The sequence below is a fragment of the Carassius auratus genome, chromosome 5 (assembly GCF_003368295.1).
Source record: "Carassius auratus strain Wakin chromosome 5, ASM336829v1, whole genome shotgun sequence".
NCBI classification, from domain to species: domain Eukaryota; kingdom Metazoa; phylum Chordata; class Actinopteri; order Cypriniformes; family Cyprinidae; genus Carassius; species Carassius auratus.
Genome location: NC_039247.1, coordinates 4,100,293 through 4,119,463, shown reverse-complemented (window position 1 = coordinate 4,119,463; position 19,171 = coordinate 4,100,293). Strand labels below are relative to the sequence as shown.

Sequence of the window (19,171 nt, the reverse complement as noted above, 5' to 3'; positions counted from 1 at the left end):
AAACGAGTGCACTTTTGCTCTCAGTCCCAGGTCAAATCTTTGAATACTTCAAAGGTTATTTTATTTTTGAAGTACTGAGGCACTATAAAACTGAATGCAAAGGGTCTTTAAGTTGGTCTCATTCCTCGTGAATCACAGCCTTTAACTTGTTTTAATGTAAGAGGTAATTTTGCTAATCAAAAAGTCCTGCACAGAAAAAAGAGACCTTAAACTTCATTTATTGTTGATACTGACATTGTTGTCTTATGTGTTTCCCAGAGATCTTAGTTCTTAGTTATTTCATATTTTATGTTCATATATATAATATATTATATTATAAATACCTATTTGACAGATTAACCTTTCTGTTGTATTACGAAGACTTTAAACGTGATTTAAAACAACTATTAGGCCTAGCCTACATAATCAAATATAGCCTATTGAAATAGACTCTTTCGGAAAAACAGGTGTGAATACTTGACAAACAAAATATAAAGTGGGGAAAGTGAACCAAAAGCCTATAAAAACCGAGTAAAATTCACTTTAGTGAAAGCTAAACAATTTTGAGAAGATAAATGTTGTCCTTAAGGTAGTCCACATAAAGTTTATCTTAGTCTGCAATGACACGTGGGAAATGTTTTACCAATCTTTCATCAAAAGTAATTAAACGCTTTTGTGACTATAATATAAATGAAATGACAATCTCTAAAATTAACTTCAAAATTATTAATACACATGCACAGTTCTGCGTTGGAATTATCCAAAAAGTGTCGCTCCTCCTTAACGATTCATTGCGGAGAGTTGCAGGGAAGAGAAATGGAACGGACCTTCACGAATCGGTTGCTTTGAACGAGTCTTTTAAATGAACGACTCCTTCGGTTTCACTTTGATGCAACTCAGGTTATAGTTGGCTGAAGTTCCACGTTCACAAGAAGAATTATAGCCTATGTAAAAATGACCATACACACGTAGCTTATAATGGGGTAAGGACTTTACTGAAACACATAATTTAGTCTATTTTGTTTTTCAATATCTTGACAAAAAAGTTATGCCCGGCAGTTGACAAGTGGAGAAAAATAAATTTCTGCTAATCTTAAAGGCTTATCTTTAAATATCCTTGGAGTCCCCTCTAGATTTGTAGAAACACAAATTTAAATACAGCATAATAATAAAAAAGATAACCTGATTTAAAAAGAAGAAGAAGAAGAAGAAGAAGGCATAATTGCTTCGGCAGAACCTGTTTTTATAAAGTCTACACAGTATGGGCAGAATGATATCCTACAGAAAGAGTCACTAAGTGAATCGTTTAAACGAAGTGATTCAAAAGTATCGATTCATTTAGATGAATCAAAATCCTAACCACCAGAATGGAGAGGGTCAGGAAGATCGGTGGGTGGGGTTAACCCTTTGTGGAAAAAAAAATTAAGGAATCACGTGTTCCCAGATCAAAGGAGATCCGCTTTGTACAGAGAGCGCGAGCAACAGCAGCCAGCGAGGCATACGCGAGCAATGCGATAGTCCGGGCAGCAATGGTGAAATAAGCCACGACATTCTTTTCAAGGACAAACTTTTATTTTTAAAGATCGCTATTCTCACATCGTACCATCCATCGCGGTTTGTTTTGTCCATTTCTGTTGTTGTTTGTATTTGTGGGAGGACGCTCTCGCCTCTCAAATTTGATTCTGAATCAACACTTTCTTGAAGACCCTTGGAAATTATGTTCCGATCGGCGCTGATCCAACCGGCAAGATGATGATTTTACCGAGGACTGGGTTCGGTCGTGGTGCTTATTCGGTGGTCTTGGTGTTGTTTTGGGTCTTTGGAAGCGTCCTAGCCAAGGATACTGCCTTTGTGGAAGTTGTGCTTTTTGAGTCGAGCCCAAATGGTGATTATACCACTTACACGACAGGTCTGCAAGGGCGCTTCTCCAGAGCCGGAGCCACTATCAGCGCAGAAGGCGATATCGTGCAAGTATGTTTCCGTCTCTGTCTGTGCACTTGCATGGGGATTTTACGCTCTAACCGCGTGTCTAACAACTTCATTTCTGTGCGGTGTGTTGGCTCTCCGCAACTTTGTTTTACTCTTTCTATTCAAGGGGTGTGGGTTTGCACTTCACTACGTGAGGATGATGGTACATGCCCAGCGAACTATGCGGTCGCAAAATGGCCTCTTGTCTCGCAAAACATGCAAACGTACATGCAGAAAAGTTACTTTGATGCATAACTTGTGTGAATGGTGCTGTTCCTGCAGAAACAAACTAGAAACGCGCAGAAACAAACGCAGCGTAAACTTTGTAGCGCAGATGACATATGTCAGAGGTTATCAATTTTAATAACTGCATTTCCTAGATCTTTTGCAGCGTTATAATGCCATGTGTCAGCGTTGCCTAGTAGTAACGGGATTCTCCCATCAATGAAAATCTGGAAAGGTCAAAGAATTACAAATGCTGGATTTCTAGGCCTGGAAAAATTCATGGGAATTAATAAAAGTTTAAAAAGTCACGAACATTTTTTTTCTTCCGCTTATGATCATTTTTAAAACATGCTTGTGCGCCTTTTAAAATGTATAAAAAAAAAAAAAGCAATCACATTACTGGAGAGGTCAGAATTATCCAGGACTCTCCTGTAACTTTAATTTCCATAGGAAATATAATTATTCTAGTGGTGCTAAACATATCAAGGAAACCTTAATGAGGTTTGAGAATCCTGTGGAAATCAGTGCATGCCTCGAAAAGTCCTTCAAGATGACCTGAGGTTGCTCTTAAATAATAATATTAATAATATTTCTATTGGTATGGTTTAAATATATCCATGAGACCTGTCTTTATAAGTATCCTTTGTTTACGGTTAATTGAAGGCTTTGATAAATATTCTCTATAATGTGATCCACATTCCCTCTCTGGTTAAATAGTACCTCCACAGGGACTTGTGCAATTTGATCAATTGTTTATGAACCATCACACCAATGTGTGATTTATTCTTCTTCTTGCGAACACAAAAGAGCGCCCATTTTCATGATTTGTTGAAAGTTTGTAATTCCTTTCCCTCCTCTTTTAAAAACAGAGAGCATGCATCAAAGAGCGAGACGTTACTGAATGCCATGCCAAGAAGAATAATCTGTCCTTTAAACACTTGCTTAGAGTTAACACTGTTGGCTGAAGTGCACTGTGGGAAGTGATGGTGACCGTGTCTGTAATGTCAGCACTGTGAAAGAGCATGCTGAAGGGATGCAATGATGCAGATCAAAGTGAATGCCTGATGCATGCATGCAAATGCTCATAAATGCTTTCTGATGAATGCAAAAATGTATTCTGAGTGAAACATAACCCAAAAGTATAGCTGTGTAAGCATCCATCTTTCCAAAGCTTCTACTATTGCTGTGCTTTTCTTATACATTCCTCCCTGTGGTTTTTGTGTAGAAAAATGAAAAGTACAGGCTTTTTTACATCCAGGTCTGCTGTGTCCATCCCACATCATTCGCTAGTATGTGTTTACAGTTGTGTACTTGGTAATGTTAGAAGGTTCCCATGTATAGGATTAGTGAGTATCACATTCTTCAAAATGGCAAGTGGTTATCATCATTTTTCAGTGATGGCAGAGGAGATTGCTCTCTCTGTAGTGGGTTGAAATGAGAGATTTAGCGGTTTAGATATTTAGACTGGCCATACATCCATTTGGCTCTATCTTTAAACCCTGCTGAGATGACGGACCTCAGCTTTACGTTTAGAAGACTTTGAGGTTTGCCATAGTTTCAGACGTCGTTTAGCTTTTGTCGCAAAGGCCAAGTTAGAGTTCCTGTTGGGAGCGTGTTCATTGTAATAATTGTATATGCACAATGTTTTAGATCTTTTGCGTCACTGTTTGTTCTCTCTCCTTTTCTCAACTGCTTTGCAATGTATCTTTCACAATTGCCTTCTCGGCAATGTCATTATTCCATGTCTTTGAATGGTGTTGAGATGTGAGAGTTTTGCTGTGAAGCTGTTTGAAGAACCATATGAAGATATTTGTCAAGTAATTGGTTTGACAAAAGCGTTGTGTAATTCTTGTTCTGCGTTCTTGTACAATCCTTTTCTTGGTCCTGTTTGTCCAAATTGCTTTTAAACCTGGTAAACGTTTTCCGGCAAACCAAAGATGCTGTTTGCAGTTTCCATTTTAGGTCATGATTTGTGTTTGAACCTCTAGGATTGGTGTAATGACGGTTTCATCATAAAGAAGCTTTGTTGTTGGCCGTTGAGAATCCAGTGAAGTTAATTGGGAGGGTTCATTCTGTAGGATGTAGTGAAATAGCAAGCACTTTCAGAAAACTAGCTCTGGTACATCCTTGTCGGTGAAAAGGAGAGCCTGGAGTGCCATCAGGGCCAAAGCAAACAAATTAACTCAATTTGCTACATGCTCTACCTTATGGGGCAGGAACCAAAGTGACTTTTCTTGGCTAATACACAATACCAATGTTCCTCTTGGCTAGAACCTCAAATGCCTCAATTTTGTCTTCTCATAGCATGGAAATCATTGTCTTTTTAAATAATTCTTACATACTGAAGTTGTAGTCTAATTCTTGGAAAGGCCTTGCTAATTGTGTTTTGAATATAGTGTTTCGTTCCTACTGTTAGTTCCGTGGCCTTTTCTCCAGTAGAGACTAACTAGCTCTTGGTTTTTTAAAATGCTTATCGCAGTTGAAGTGCTTGGAGTGTTTTGGCTTTACAAATTTCTTTTTTTAAAGACTGAAAGTTAGCAATATTTAACCTGAAATACTGCTGCATGTTTGGATTGCAATGATTTTTGCATCGGTGGTAATCATAAGTCCAATATACTGTTGCCTGGCTTTCTACATTTTTATTGGCTGATATATTGTTTTTGTAAAATGCATTATCTTGTGATTGCAGGTTGTGTCAAAGTTTAGGCCTGGATCATTATATGTGCAACATTGGAGATTCAAACAATAACAGTCCGCTGAATGTTTTGATAGTGTTGTCCTTTAGGAAACTTACCGTAGATTATTTTTATTTTTTAATACCTAGATTTTTACTTTGTTAATTACAACTTTACAGCAGGTTAAAAATAACTGATTTTTTTTTTTTGGGGGGGGGGGGCTTTTTTTAATGTTTTATAAATTTTTGTGCATGGTCATGTGACACTCTAGACTGGAGTAATGGTTGTTGAAAATTCAGCTTTGCCAGAGCAAGAATAAATGTATAATATATTATAAATCATAAGCAGTTATTTTTAATTGAAATTATATTTCACAATATTAAATTTTTACTGTAATGCATTAAAATCTTAACGACCCCAAAATTTTGATCATAGGTGTAATATATTAGTATAAAATTACAAAGTATTTTGTAAAATTAGTATAGCATAACATTATTAACAAATGTTATGAGTACTATTTGACTTGAGACTTATTTTATGTGGCTTAAACTTTTGTGTCACAAATTACTTAGTGAATTAGTTGTAATATATAACTGTTTGTGATTGTCATAAGTTGCACCTCTCATAAATTTTTCAAGAAGAATGATGATTACGCTCACACCAACTGTTCTCTGTATGATATCAAACTAGTTTATTGTTATCACTCATCTACCATTATAAAAGTGTGATTGTGTGTAGTTCATGACCGTTACTGCTGAAAGTCCCGTATATAAACAGAAGTGAAATGAAATGGTCTGTGTGAACGCTGGCAGTGCAGGTGATGACATGCTGTCATGGCAACATTAGAATGATGCCATCTCCACATTCTCTCAGGCAGAACTGCAGTGTCATATCTACACATGACTGACCTAAAATACCTTGATGGATGACTCTCCTTATCACCTCCTGCAGAAGAGCTAGCGCTTCAGTCTGGTGCTTTTAGACACTGTTCTCATTAAGGACTGGATGTGGGAAAGTAAGATGGTGCTTCTTCCTTTAACCATGTTCTCACCTGTCTATTGCGGCTGGTAACTGTGGGAGTGGAATAGAAATGCATTGGAATTGGAAAATGACTTGCTTATTGCACAGTGTTTGTTTTTGGTTGGGATGTGAGCCTTTGCTTTTTGTGTTCTGTGGTGTCTTGCTTTTTGTTGTTGTACTGCAATGCTTTCAAATGCTTAGCACATTTGATTTCAATTTTTAGGATTCCAGGGGAAATCAAGGGAGGGGCATGATGCTGAACCATGAAAGTGACTGTATGATAGTAATAGCTTCAATCCACAGTCAACTTCCTCCCCTTAAGGTCCTGAGAACAGAGAGATGGGTGATTGGTTCTGATCCACTCATCACTTTTCATGCATAAACACAATTTATAATAATAATGTCAATAATAATAATTACTATTATTAGAATTAGAGTGCCAGTGAGTTTTTCTGTTTCTCTCAGAGACATGGATCACACGTAAATGGCAATTCTAAGATCATTTATTCATTGTTATTCGGTTTCTAATCCATATGACTGTGTAACACATATATAGAATTTCTGAAGAGCTACTCTAGCCACTCTTTTCCAATGTACATGGATTTAAATGGAAAATGAATCTTTGAAACTATAAAAATGTCATTTCATTTGGTTCATACGATTGTATGTTTATTATATAAAATTTTTGAAGTCATTTGACATTTGTTGCCAATCACTGAAATCTTCACATCCGCTGTAGTACTTCGTTGCATCTTCACGAGTTGGCGTGAGTAGTGATGTTCGATTCATGAAGGAATTTTACAAAACCGGTTTGAATGACTTGTTCATAAATCTGACCGGTATGAGTCTCGTTCAGCTTCGTGTTCACTGAGGTTAATGAGATGGTTCACCCACAAAAAAGGCAATTGAGTCATTGTTTACTCATGTTGTCTCAAACCTGTATGACTGACGGACTTCTGTGGGACAAAAACACAGTGATTTTGAATATCACTGGTGTCGATTTGGACCCCAACGTTCTTCAAAATAGCATTGATTGATGAGACACGCATACAGGTTTGGAATGACATCAGAGTGAGCAAATGATGTTAAAATGTTTCTTTTTGGATTAACTACCCTTTAAGAGCCCACTTAATGGTCAGATATTCATTGAATAACACCTACTACTACTATTCATTTAATAGACCATGAGGGGACTTGAGGTCTTGAATTTGAGTTCTGGAATCATTCCTAGATGCGTAAACTGCAATTTGGGACTTTGTTTTTTTTATCTTACAAAATGTGTTAAAGTCAGCCCACGATTTGTGGCGTGATAGATACAGTGTCTTTCCTCAAAGCTCGCTGTAGTTGTGCGCTTAAATTAGGACCATAATGAGAGTTTGGTTTGGCCTAAAGAGTTTGCATGCTTTTCCCACAGACTGAAACCATGGGAGTCCAGAACGGCCCTCCACGAGACAGTGGGTACCCAAAAAACACTGGCCCCTCCCTGTCCACAGCAACAGTAGCAATATTCAACAACCGAGGGTTTAAAAGGTTAAAAGTGCTGCACGACTACTTTTCCATTTATTGGTTTTGTGGCGGCAGCTGTATTTTAAGACCTATCTACTCAAACCGCTAACCCGTCGGCCTTTCATAGCCTTGCCAAAGTAATTTGAAGCTGGTTCTTTTTTATTTTTTTTCTCCCTCTGCCGGAGTAGAAAAGATTAAACTGTTTTTGTCTACTTCTTTCTTCTTTTACCACTGTCTGCCTCACTCTGATGCACTTGAAAAAAAGGATATTTTGTTTGTTTCCTTAAGGGGCAAATAGTTTGGGCAGAAAGGAATAGAACATTCAGGCCACTGGCTCTATATTACTCGCCACACAAAAGAAAGGTCTGCGTATGTATTTTTTTTTTTTTGTGTGTGTGTTTTCCTTGAAGAGACTTTACTGTTCTTGCTTCCTGCAAAGGCACAAGCGTTCGCTCTGTTCTCCCCTTGAACCCCTTATTGATTTGCCCATCAAAGCTCATTCACAGGCACTGGATGTTCACTTGAGAGGCAAGTGCGGTCCTGATGGTGACTGACAACGCAGATTGATTAGCTTATCACAGCTCATCATTCCAGTTGCTATGGTTACACCTTGAGAAACTTTGAGCGTTGAAGTGTGGGGCTTTTTGGAGGACACACTGGAGTCCAAGAAATAAGCTTTTATTGACAGTCGTATGGCTGATGTGCTTATATTCACTTCATTTAGACTCTCCTTCTCCAAAAGCAGCGGGTTATGAAATGACAATGCTCTGGGCACACACAGAGGCTCAGGCATGCTTTGTTTTCGTTCAGGAATGTGCTGACGAATGGCTGAAGTCCAAAAAGCAGACCCATTGTTTTTTTTTCAATCTCTGGTTTTTGGTCTTTCCCTCATTCAGTGTCTAACTGTCTCTCTGTCTATCGTCTCCTTGTACTTATCGCCGTCTGTCACGCCATTAGACACTCTGTCATGTTCTGACTCTGTATGGAACTCGCATTCTTCTCTTCTTTTGTCTTTCTCTGATTTTGCCCTTCTGCTTAACCAGTTAGCATAGACTTGAAGGTTTTGCTCATATGTTTCCTTTTCCTCTTCACTCTCCAGGGACTCACTCATTCAGTATGAAGACTAGGGGTCTTAGAAAAGGGTTCAAGTTATTGTCAAGTCTTCGACATCAAGTCTCGAGTCATGTGTTGAGGGTCAGATTTCAATTTCAGACTTCATCAATCCACAATATGACTTAAACCCTGTAACTTAAAACTGGATTCAAATGTTTTCCATTATGACTAAGACTTGACTTGATTTAAGCTTTCATTCAAGATTTCAAGTCAAGTCTCGGTCATGATGGAAAATAGTCAAATCAAGTCTTAATTTGCATATTTTAAGTCATATTTTGGATTAGTGGTGTAAGTTTTTAACATGAGTAATGTGTAATTTATTGTTTTGTTCCTGGATAGTTGCAAGACGTATTAACAATGAATGAAGGAATAAGGCTGTGAATGTGAACATTGTTGATTCTGTAGTATATGTTAAACTAACTGCATAATATTGTTTTTTTATCTTGATTTTATTTGAGCAAATACCCTTTTTTTTACCCTTTTTTTTCTACGAGTAGGTATGCCCCCCCCAAACTTACAGACCCTATACTTTTATTCAGTATTGTACAATTTGATACCAAAATCTTTTTTTGTGTGTTTTTTGGTTTCCAGTTGGCAGTCATTGGGCGATAGCAGGAATGCCATTGGCCTCATGAACCAACAGTATTTATATCTCAGTTTCTCTCTTTATGTTGATCTCTATATACTCTCTATAACTTACAGTTGTGTCTTTTATTGATGTATAGCACATTTAGAAAAGTTGTTATCCTTATTGCCATATGTGTTGCTAATTGCTATTTGATCGATCTCACCGTTAGGTTCAGGTTGAAACCGTTGTCTTAAGACTATTCCTATGTTGCATTCTATTCAAACAAACAAGTAACTGCAACAAAAACCAAGCTTCACGGACACTTACCAAGTCATGAAATCCTTGAATTTTAAGCCTAAATCTTTGCTTATCATTTATGCTACCTTCTTCTTGAGTTCAAGAACACTGGGTTCAAAGTATACTGTAATACACCCCAGCAGAGAATTACATAAGATGAACGATTTCCGCAGGAATATTACACCAAACACTTATTTGTTTTCACCACTTTCAGTACGGATCATCATATCCTTATTTCTTTGTCGAATGCTAATTTCTTAGTTTTGTACATATTTCACTAACATATGCTGAGAATCTAAAGAAAAACCCAACGGGTTTTGGGAGTTCTGCTTGAAACCTCATGAAGGCCCTTATCTGTGTCTGTTATATTAAGAAAGACCTCGTCTCTCCGTGATGGATCATCATTTTCGTTTTCTCCTTTGTTCACTCCACATGGCTTCTGTTTAATTGCTCCCCTGTTGTTTTCCATGGTCACCAGGTGTTCATTTTGTCATAGACGAATGAACACGCACCTCTCATCCAAGGCGTTGATCCTCTGTGGCTTCCAAAATAGACTACAGTGCCTCACAATGTCCCTTATAGTGTCTCCTGGCTCCCTTTTAATGAGATATTCACTGTCCCTTTGGTATAGTGGCTTCCAGCTTTGAAAGATTAGGCTGTCTGGTCCAAGCGGCAGAGATGTCTCTTTGTTTAATGTTCTTAACTGGTCTGTACTTTATAAAGGAGATTTATCTCTACTTGTCCAAAATAACCCCTAAGGAATGTTTCTTAGGTGAGAGACCTACATTTGCCACTTTGCTTGCTCTGGATATGCTTTTCTCAGGTTCACATAATGGTAGACTGGCCTGTTTTGCCCGTTTTGTTTATAAATATTTAAAATTAGAGTTTTAAATATTCTGAATATATATCATAAACATGATATACTTATTATAAACATTATAAAATATTGTAATTTTTGTTTTGTTTTTCTATATAATTTAAATTAAAAAAACTTTTCATTTTAAATATGGCATTTTAAATATTTCATATTAAATGTATATTATTTATATAATTTATGTAATATAAGTATTATGTATTGTATTTTCACTGTTTTGTTTATAAATATTTAAAATTAGAGTTTTAAATATTCTGAATATATATTATAAACATGATATACTTATTATAAACATTATAAAAATATTGTAATTTTTTTTTTGTTTTTCTATATGATTTGAATTAAAAAAACTTTTCATTTTAAATATGGCATTTTAAATATTTCATATTAAATGTATATTATTTATATAATTTATGTAATATAAGTATTATGTATTGTATTTTCACTGTTTTGTTTATAAATATTTAAAATTAGAGTTTTAAATATTCTGAATATATATTATAAACATGATATACTTATTATAAACATTATAAAAATATTGTAATTTTTTTTTTGTTTTTCTATATGATTTGAATTAAAAAAAACTTTTCATTTTAAATATGGCATTTTAAATATTTCATATTAAATGTATATTATTTATATAATATAAGTATTATGTATTGTATTTTCACTGTTTTGTTTATAAAATATGACATTTTATATTATTTTCAGTTTCAGACATTAAAATATCGTTAAAATAAAAACTTATTGTATTATTTTTAATTAGTAAAAAGATTAGCTTTTCATTTAAGCATGATATTATACAAATATTTATATTCTAAATAAAAATTTAATTTTTTTTTCTATTTAGATCGTTACACATTGTCTTGATTTAAAACAATTATTTAAAATATGACAAATCTTTATATTTAGAATATTATGATATAGCTATAGTAGTGTTATAACAATAAAAAAATAAATGCAATTAATAAATACATTTTAGTTTTTTAGGGGCCAAGCACCGAAGGTGCGTAGGCACCTATTGTTTTCGTTGGCGTTATTATTAGGGGCCAAGCACCGAAGGTGCGTAGGCACCTATTGTTTTCGTTGGCGTTATTAGGGGCCAAGCACCGAAGGTGCGTAGGCACCTATTGTAATCGTTGGCGTTATTATTATTCTGCTTCTTCTTCTTCTTCTTCTTCTTCTTCTTCCGCCGCAAGTCTATGGCAGCCCATAGAACCGATTGCGGGAAAGTTGTATAATTTGGCACACTGATAGAGGACAGTCCCAACATTAACTATAGCTAATTTGAAGTCTCTAACTCCTACTCTCTAGCGCCACCACTTGTCCAAACTTTCAATGTTTGTATGCTAATAACTTTTGAACCGTAAGCCAGAAAATGGAAATTCTTTTTTCCTCTGAATCCTTGGCTCATGCCAAGTCGAATGAACCCCAAAATTCAAAAATCGCAAGGTTTAGTTTTTTCGCTATTTTCAATTTTTCGAAAAACCTACTTTTTCGAACTCGTGCTAGACGGTTAGTCCGATTGCCACGAAAATTGGCTCAGATCATCTTCAGACCATGCTGGCAAAAAGTTATGGAATTCAAGTTGATTCGTCCAACCATTGTCGAATGACACGTAAACAAATTTGACGAAAAGCACGCAAAAATGCACTTGAGGCTATATCTCAGCAACGGTTTGGCATATTGAGACCAAACTTGGTGTGTGTTATAATAAGCATGACCTGAGACTACCTGCAGTGTTTCGACACAGCGCCACCTAGTGGTCAGGAGATATGAAAAATGCATATTTTGGCTTATATCTTCTGAATGGTTTGGCCAAAAATCACACAACTGGTCTCTTTAGATTCAGTGAGTCATGTCGAGTCGTATGATATGCAAATTTCCCGTGTCAGCCATTTTAGGCGTCGGCCATTTTGAATTATGTTTTAAAATGCTGTATTTTTTCAACGCAGCATCATATCGTTTCGCAAATAATTACAAAAATATTCGGCTCCATGCCCTGAATGTACTCAAAAAGCTTGGTGGCAGCGCCACCTTGTGGTCAAGAGTTATAATGAATTATCACAAAAATGCTAATAACTTTTGAGTAAATTAGACAATTGAAATGCAAATGGTCTCCCCGTATTCTTTGGGTCATGCCGAGAACATAGATACCAATTATGCCAAAATTGGCCATACTTCCTGTCCGCCATTTTGATTAATGTTGAAAACCTACTTTTTCGAACTCCTCCTAGACCGTTAGTCCGATTTTCACCAAATTTGACGTGAATCATCTTCAGACCATGCTGGCAAAAAGTTATGGATTTCGTGTCGATATACAAAACGGTTCTGATTTAGCGCATCAACGAATTTGCTGGAAGGGTGCCAAAATGCATTTGAGGCTGTATCTCTGCAACGCTTTGACATTTTTGCACCAAACTTTGTATGTGTCATCGCCACCTGACACTGACCATGCCACATAAATTTGGTAACAGCGCCACCTATTGGTCAAGAGTAATGAACCATTCATTAACTATGAATAATTACACTTATAAAAATGCTAGTAACTTTTTAATGCATTAGCCTATTGTAATGAAACTGGCCTCAAAATATTCCCTGGCTTATGCCGACAACATAGATACCATATATGCCAGAGTAAGCCGAACTTCCTGTCCGCCATTTTGATTTATGTTGAAAACCTACTTTTTCGAACTCCTCATCAACCGTTAGTCCGATTTTCACCAAAATTGACTCAGATGATCTGTAGACTGTACTGACAAAATGTTATGGATTTTGTATCGATAGACAAAACCGTTTTCGCATACCACAGCGACGAATTTGAGGCACAATGCCAAAATGACACTTGAGGCTGTATCTCTGCAATGCTTTGGCATATTGACACCAAACTTTGTTTGTGTCATTGAAAAGTCACACAGAGTACACCAAATTGACTTGATAACAGCACCACCTATTGGTCAATTTTGATAAGCCAGTAAATCATGCTACTAGAGGTTGTATTTTTGATTTTTTTAGCCATTTCAATTACAATCATCCTAAAATTGCTGTTATTGCTTATTAATGCATTTGGTGTGATGCTACATGCCATGCTTAGCTCCTACATTTGCCGTTGGAGTGCTTGGCCCCGTAATTGCTGCTTGCAGCTATATTTAGGGGCCAAGCACCGAAGGTGCGTAGGCACCTATTGTTTTCGTTGGCGTTATTATTATTCTTCTTCTTCTTCTTCTTCTTCCGCCGCAAGTCTATGGCAGCCCATAGAACCGTTTGCGGGAAAGTTGTATAATTTGGCACACTGATAGAGGACAGTCCCAACATTAACTATAGCAAATTTGAAGCCTCTAACTCCTACTCTCTAGCGCCACCACTTGTCCAAACTTTCAATGTTTGTATGCTAATAACTTTTGAACCGTAAGCCAGAAAATGGAAATTCTTTTTTCCTCTGAATCCTTGGCTCAGGCCAAGTCGAATGAACCCTAAAATTCGCAAGGTTTAGTTTTTTCGCTATTTTCAATTATTCGAAAAACCTACTTTTTCGAACTCGTCCTAGACGGTTAGTCCGATTGCCACGAAAATTGGCTCAGATCATCTTCAGACCATGCTGGCAAAAAGTTATGGAATTCAAGTTGATTCTTCCAACTGTTGTCGAATGACACGTAAACAAATTTGACGAAAAGCACGCAAACATGCACGTGAGGCTATATCCCGGCAACGGTTTGTCATATTGAGACCAAACTTGGCGTGTGTTATAACAAGCATGAACTGAGACTACCTGCTGTGTTTCGACACAGCGCCACCTAGTGGTCAGGAGATATGAAAAATGCATATTTTGGCTTATAACTACTGAATGGTTTGGCCAAAAATCACACAACTGGTCTCTTTAGATTCAGTGAGTCATGTCGAGTCGAATGATATCCAATTTTCCTGTGTCGGCCATTTTAGGCGTCGGCCATTTTGAATTATGTTTCAAAATGCTGTATTTTTTGAACGCAGCATCGTATCGTTTCGCAAATAATTACAAAAATATTCGGCTCCATGCCCTGAAGGTACTCAAAAAGTTTGGTGGCAGCGCCACCTTGTGGCCAATAGTTATAATGAAATATCACATAAACGCTAATAACTTTTGAATAAATTAGTCTATTAAAATTAAAATGGTCTCGCTATATTCTGTGGGTCATGCCGAGAGTATTGATACCAATAATGTGAAAATTGGCCTTACTTCCTGTCCGCCATTTTGCTTAATGTTGAAAACCTACTTTTTCGAACTCCTCCTAGACCGTTAGCCCAATTTTCACCAAATTTGATGTGAATCATCTTCAGACCATGCTGGCAAAAAGTTATGGATTTTGTGTCGATATACGTAACGGTTCTCATTTAGCGCATCAACAAATTTGCTGGAAGGGTGCCAAAATGCATTTGAGGCTGTATCTCTGCAACACTTTGACATATTTGCACCAAACTTTGTATGTGTCATCGCCACCTCACACTGACCATGCCACATAAATTTGGTAACAGCGCCACCTATTGGTCAAGAGTAATAAACCATTCATTAACCATGAGTAATTACACTTTTTAAAATGCTAATAACTTTTTAGTCCATTAGCCTATTGCAAAGAAACTGGGCTCAAAATATTCCCTGGCTTATGCCGATAACATAGATACCAAATATGCCAGTGTTTACTGAAGTTCCGGTCCACCATTTTGATTTATGTGGAAAACCTACTTTTTCGAACTCCTCATGAACCGTATGTCCAATTTTCACCAAATTCGAATCAGATGATCTTCAGACTATGTTGACACAAAGTTATGGATTTTGTGTCGATAGACAAAACCGTTTTCGCATACCAAAGCGACGAAGTTGAAACACAATGACAAAATGACACTTGACGCTGCATCTCTGGAATGCTGTGGCATATTAACATCAAACTTTGTGTGTGTCATTGAAAAGTCAAACAGAGTACACCAAATTGATTTCATAACAGTGCCACCTATTGGTCAAACTTTATAAGCGAAGTAATCATGCTACTAGAGGTGGTATTATGATTTTTTTTTTGCCATTTCAATTACAATAATTCCAAAATTACTGTTATTGCTCATTAATGTATTTGGTGTGATGCTTCATGCCATGCTTAGCTCCTACATTTGCCGTTGGAGTGCTTGGCCCCGTAATTGCTGCTTGCAGCTATATTTATTATTATTCTTCTTCTTCTTCCGCCGCAAGTCTATGGCAGCCCATAGAACCGTTTGCGGGAAAGTTGTATAATTTGGCACACTGATAGAGGACAGTCCCAACATTAACTATAGCAAATTTGAAGCCTCTAACTCCTACTCTCTAGCGCCACCACTTGTCCAAACTTTCAATGTTTGTATGCTAATAACTTTTGAACCGTAAGCCAGAAAATGGAAATTCTTTTTTCCTCTGAATCCTTGGCTCAGGCCAAGTCGAATGAACCCTAAAATTCAAAAATCGCAAGGTTTAGTTTTTTCGCTATTTTCAATTATTCGAAAAACCTACTTTTTCGAACTCGTCCTAGACGGTTAGTCCGATTGCCACGAAAATTGGCTCAGATCATCTTCAGACCATGCTGGCAAAAAGTTATGGAATTCAAGTTGATTCGTCCAACTGTTGTCGAATGACACGTAAACAAATTTGACGAAAAGCACGCAAACATGCACGTGAGGCTATATCCCGGCAACGGTTTGTCATATTGAGACCAAACTTGGCGTGTGTTATAACAAGCATGAACTGAGACTACCTGCTGTGTTTCGACACAGCGCCACCTAGTGGTCAGGAGATATGAAAAATGCATATTTTGGCTTATAACTACTGAATGGTTTGGCCAAAAATCACACAACTGGTCTCTTTAGATTCAGTGAGTCATGTCGAGTCGAATGATATCCAATTTTCCTGTGTCGGCCATTTTAGGCGTCGGCCATTTTGAATTATGTTTCAAAATGCTGTATTTTTTGAACGCAGCATCGTATCGTTTCGCAAATAATTACAAAAATATTCGGCTCCATGCCCTGAAGGTACTCAAAAAGTTTGGTGGCAGCGCCACCTTGTGGCCAATAGTTATAATGAAATATCACATAAACGCTAATAACTTTTGAATAAATTAGTCTATTAAAATTAAAATGGTCTCGCTATATTCTGTGGGTCATGCCGAGAGTATTGATACCAATAATGTGAAAATTGGCCTTACTTCCTGTCCGCCATTTTGCTTAATGTTGAAAACCTACTTTTTCGAACTCCTCCTAGACCGTTAGCCCAATTTTCACCAAATTTGACGTGAATCATCTTCAGACCATGCTGGCAAAAAGTTATGGATTTTGTGTCGATATACGTAACGGTTCTCATTTAGCGCATCAACGAATTTGCTGGAAGGGTGCCAAAATGCATTTGAGGCTGTATCTCTGCAACACTTTGACATATTTGCACCAAACTTTGTATGTGTCATTGCCACCTCACACTGACCATGCCACATAAATTTGGTAACAGCGCCACCTATTGGTCAAGAGTAATAAACCATTCATTAACCATGAGTAATTACACTTTTTAAAATGCTAATAACTTTTTAGTCCATTAGCCTATTGCAACGAAACTGGGCTCAAAATATTCCCTGGCTTATGCCGATAACATAGATACCAAATATGCCAGTGTTTACTGAAGTTCCGGTCCACCATTTTGATTTATGTGGAAAACCTACTTTTTCGAACTCCTCATGAACCGTATGTCCAATTTTCACCAAATTCGAATCAGATGATCTTCAGACTATGTTGACACAAAGTTATGGATTTTGTGTCGATAGACAAAACCGTTTTCGCATACCAAAGCGACGAAGTTGAAACACAATGACAAAATGACACTTGAGGCTGCATCTCTGGAATGCTGTGGCATATTAACACCAAACTTTGTGTGTGTCATTGAAAAGTCAAACAGAGTACACCAAATTGATTTCATAACAGTGCCACCTATTGGTCAAACTTTATAAGCCAAGTAATCATGCTACTAGAGGTGGTATTATGATTTTTTTTTTTGCCATTTCAATTACAATAATTCCAAAATTACTGTTATTGCTCATTAATGTATTTGGTGTGATGCTTCATGCCATGCTTAGCTCCTACATTTGCCGTTGGAGTGCTTGGCCCCGTAATTGCTGCTTGCAGCTATATTTCTTCTTCTTCTTCTTCCGCCGCAAGTCTATGGCAGCCCATAGAACCGATTGCGGGAAAGTTGTATAATTTGGCACACTGATAGAGGACAGTCCCAACATTAACTATAGCTAATTTGAAGTCTCTAACTCCTACTCTCTAGCGCCACCACTTGTCCAAACTTTCAATGTTTGTATGCTAATAACTTTTGAACCGTAAGCCAGAAAATGGAAATTCTTTTTTCCTCTGAATCCTTGGCTCATGCCAAGTCGAATGAACCCCAAAATTCAAAAATCGCAAGGTTTAGTTTTTCCGCTATTTTCGATTGTTCGAAAAACATACTTTTTCGAACTCGTCCTAGACGGTTTGTCCGATTTTCACGAAAATTGGCTCAGATCATCTTCAGACCATGTTGGCTAAAAGTTATGGAATTCAAGTTGATTCCTCCAACCGTTCTCGAATGACACGTGAAAAAATATGATGAAAAGCACGCAAAAATACACGTGAGGCTATATCTCAGCAACGGTTTGGCATATTGAGACCAAACTTGGTGTGTGTTATAATAAGCATGACCTGAGACTACCTGCAGTGTTTCAACACAGCGCCACCTAGTGGTCAGGAGATATGAAAAATGCATATTTTGGCTTATAACTTCTGATTGGTTTGGCAAAAAATCACACAACTGGTCTCTTTAGATTCAGTGAGTCATGGCGAGTCGAATGATATCCAATTTTCCTGTGTCGGCCATTTTAAGCGTCGGCCATTTTGAATTATGTTTTAAAATGCTGTATTTTTTGAACGCAGCATCGTATCGTTTCGCAAATAATTACAAAAATATTCGGCTCCATGCCCTGAAGGTACTCAAAAAGTTTGGTGGCAGCGCCACCTTGTGGCCAATAGTTATAATGAAATATCACATAAATGCTAATAACTTTTGAATAAATTAGACTATTAAAATTAAAATGATCTCGCTATATTCTGTGGGTCATGCCGAGAGCATTGATACCAATTATGTGAAAATTGGCCTTACTTCCTGTCCGCCATTTTGCTTAATGTTGAAAACCTACTTTTTCAAACTCCTCCTAGACCGTTAGTCCAATTTTCACCAAATTTGACGTGAATCATCTTCAGACCATGCTGGCAAAAAGTTATGGATTTCGTGTTGATATACGAAACGGTTCTCATTTAGCGCATCAACGAATTTGCTGGAAGGGTGCCAAAATGCATTTGAGGCTGTATCTCTGCAACACTTTGACATATTTGCACCAAATTTTGTATGTGTCATCGCCACCTCACACTGACCATGCCACATAAATTTGGTAACAGCGCCACCTATTGGTCAAGAGTAATAAACCATTCATTAACCATGAGTAATTACACTTTTTAAAATGCTAATAACTTTTTATTGCATTAGCCTATTTGAATGAAACTGGGCTCAAAATATTCCCTGGCTTATGCCGATAACATAGATACCAAATATACCATAGTAAGCTGAACTTCCGGTCCGCCATTTTGATTTATGTTGAAAACATACTTTTTCGAACTCCTCATCAACCGTATGTCCGATTTTCACCAAATTCGAATCAAATGATCTTCTGACTATGCTGACTCAAAGTTATGGATTTTGTGTCGATAGACAAAACCGTTTTCGCATACCAAAGCGACGAAGTTGAGGCACAATGAAAAAATGACACTTTAGGCTGCATCTCTGGAATGCTTTGGCATATTAACACCAAACTTTGTGTGTGTCATTGAAAAGTCACACAGAGTACACCAAATTGATTTTATAACAGTGCC

The 19,171-nt window shown here is 37.1% G+C and overlaps 1 protein-coding gene across 1 annotated transcript in view; it reads left to right on the top strand.

Annotated features, from left to right (window-relative positions):
• Positions 1 to 1,404: 1,404 nt before the first annotated feature.
• Positions 1,405 to 19,171, top strand: part of znrf3 (zinc and ring finger 3) — a 76,080-nt gene continuing 58,313 nt past the window's right edge. Inside the window, exon 1 of the mRNA XM_026244814.1 lies at positions 1,405 to 1,950. Within this exon, the coding sequence (XP_026100599.1) occupies positions 1,729 to 1,950 (222 nt within the window). The 5' untranslated portion in view covers positions 1,405 to 1,728. The remainder of the gene's footprint in view (positions 1,951 to 19,171) is intronic.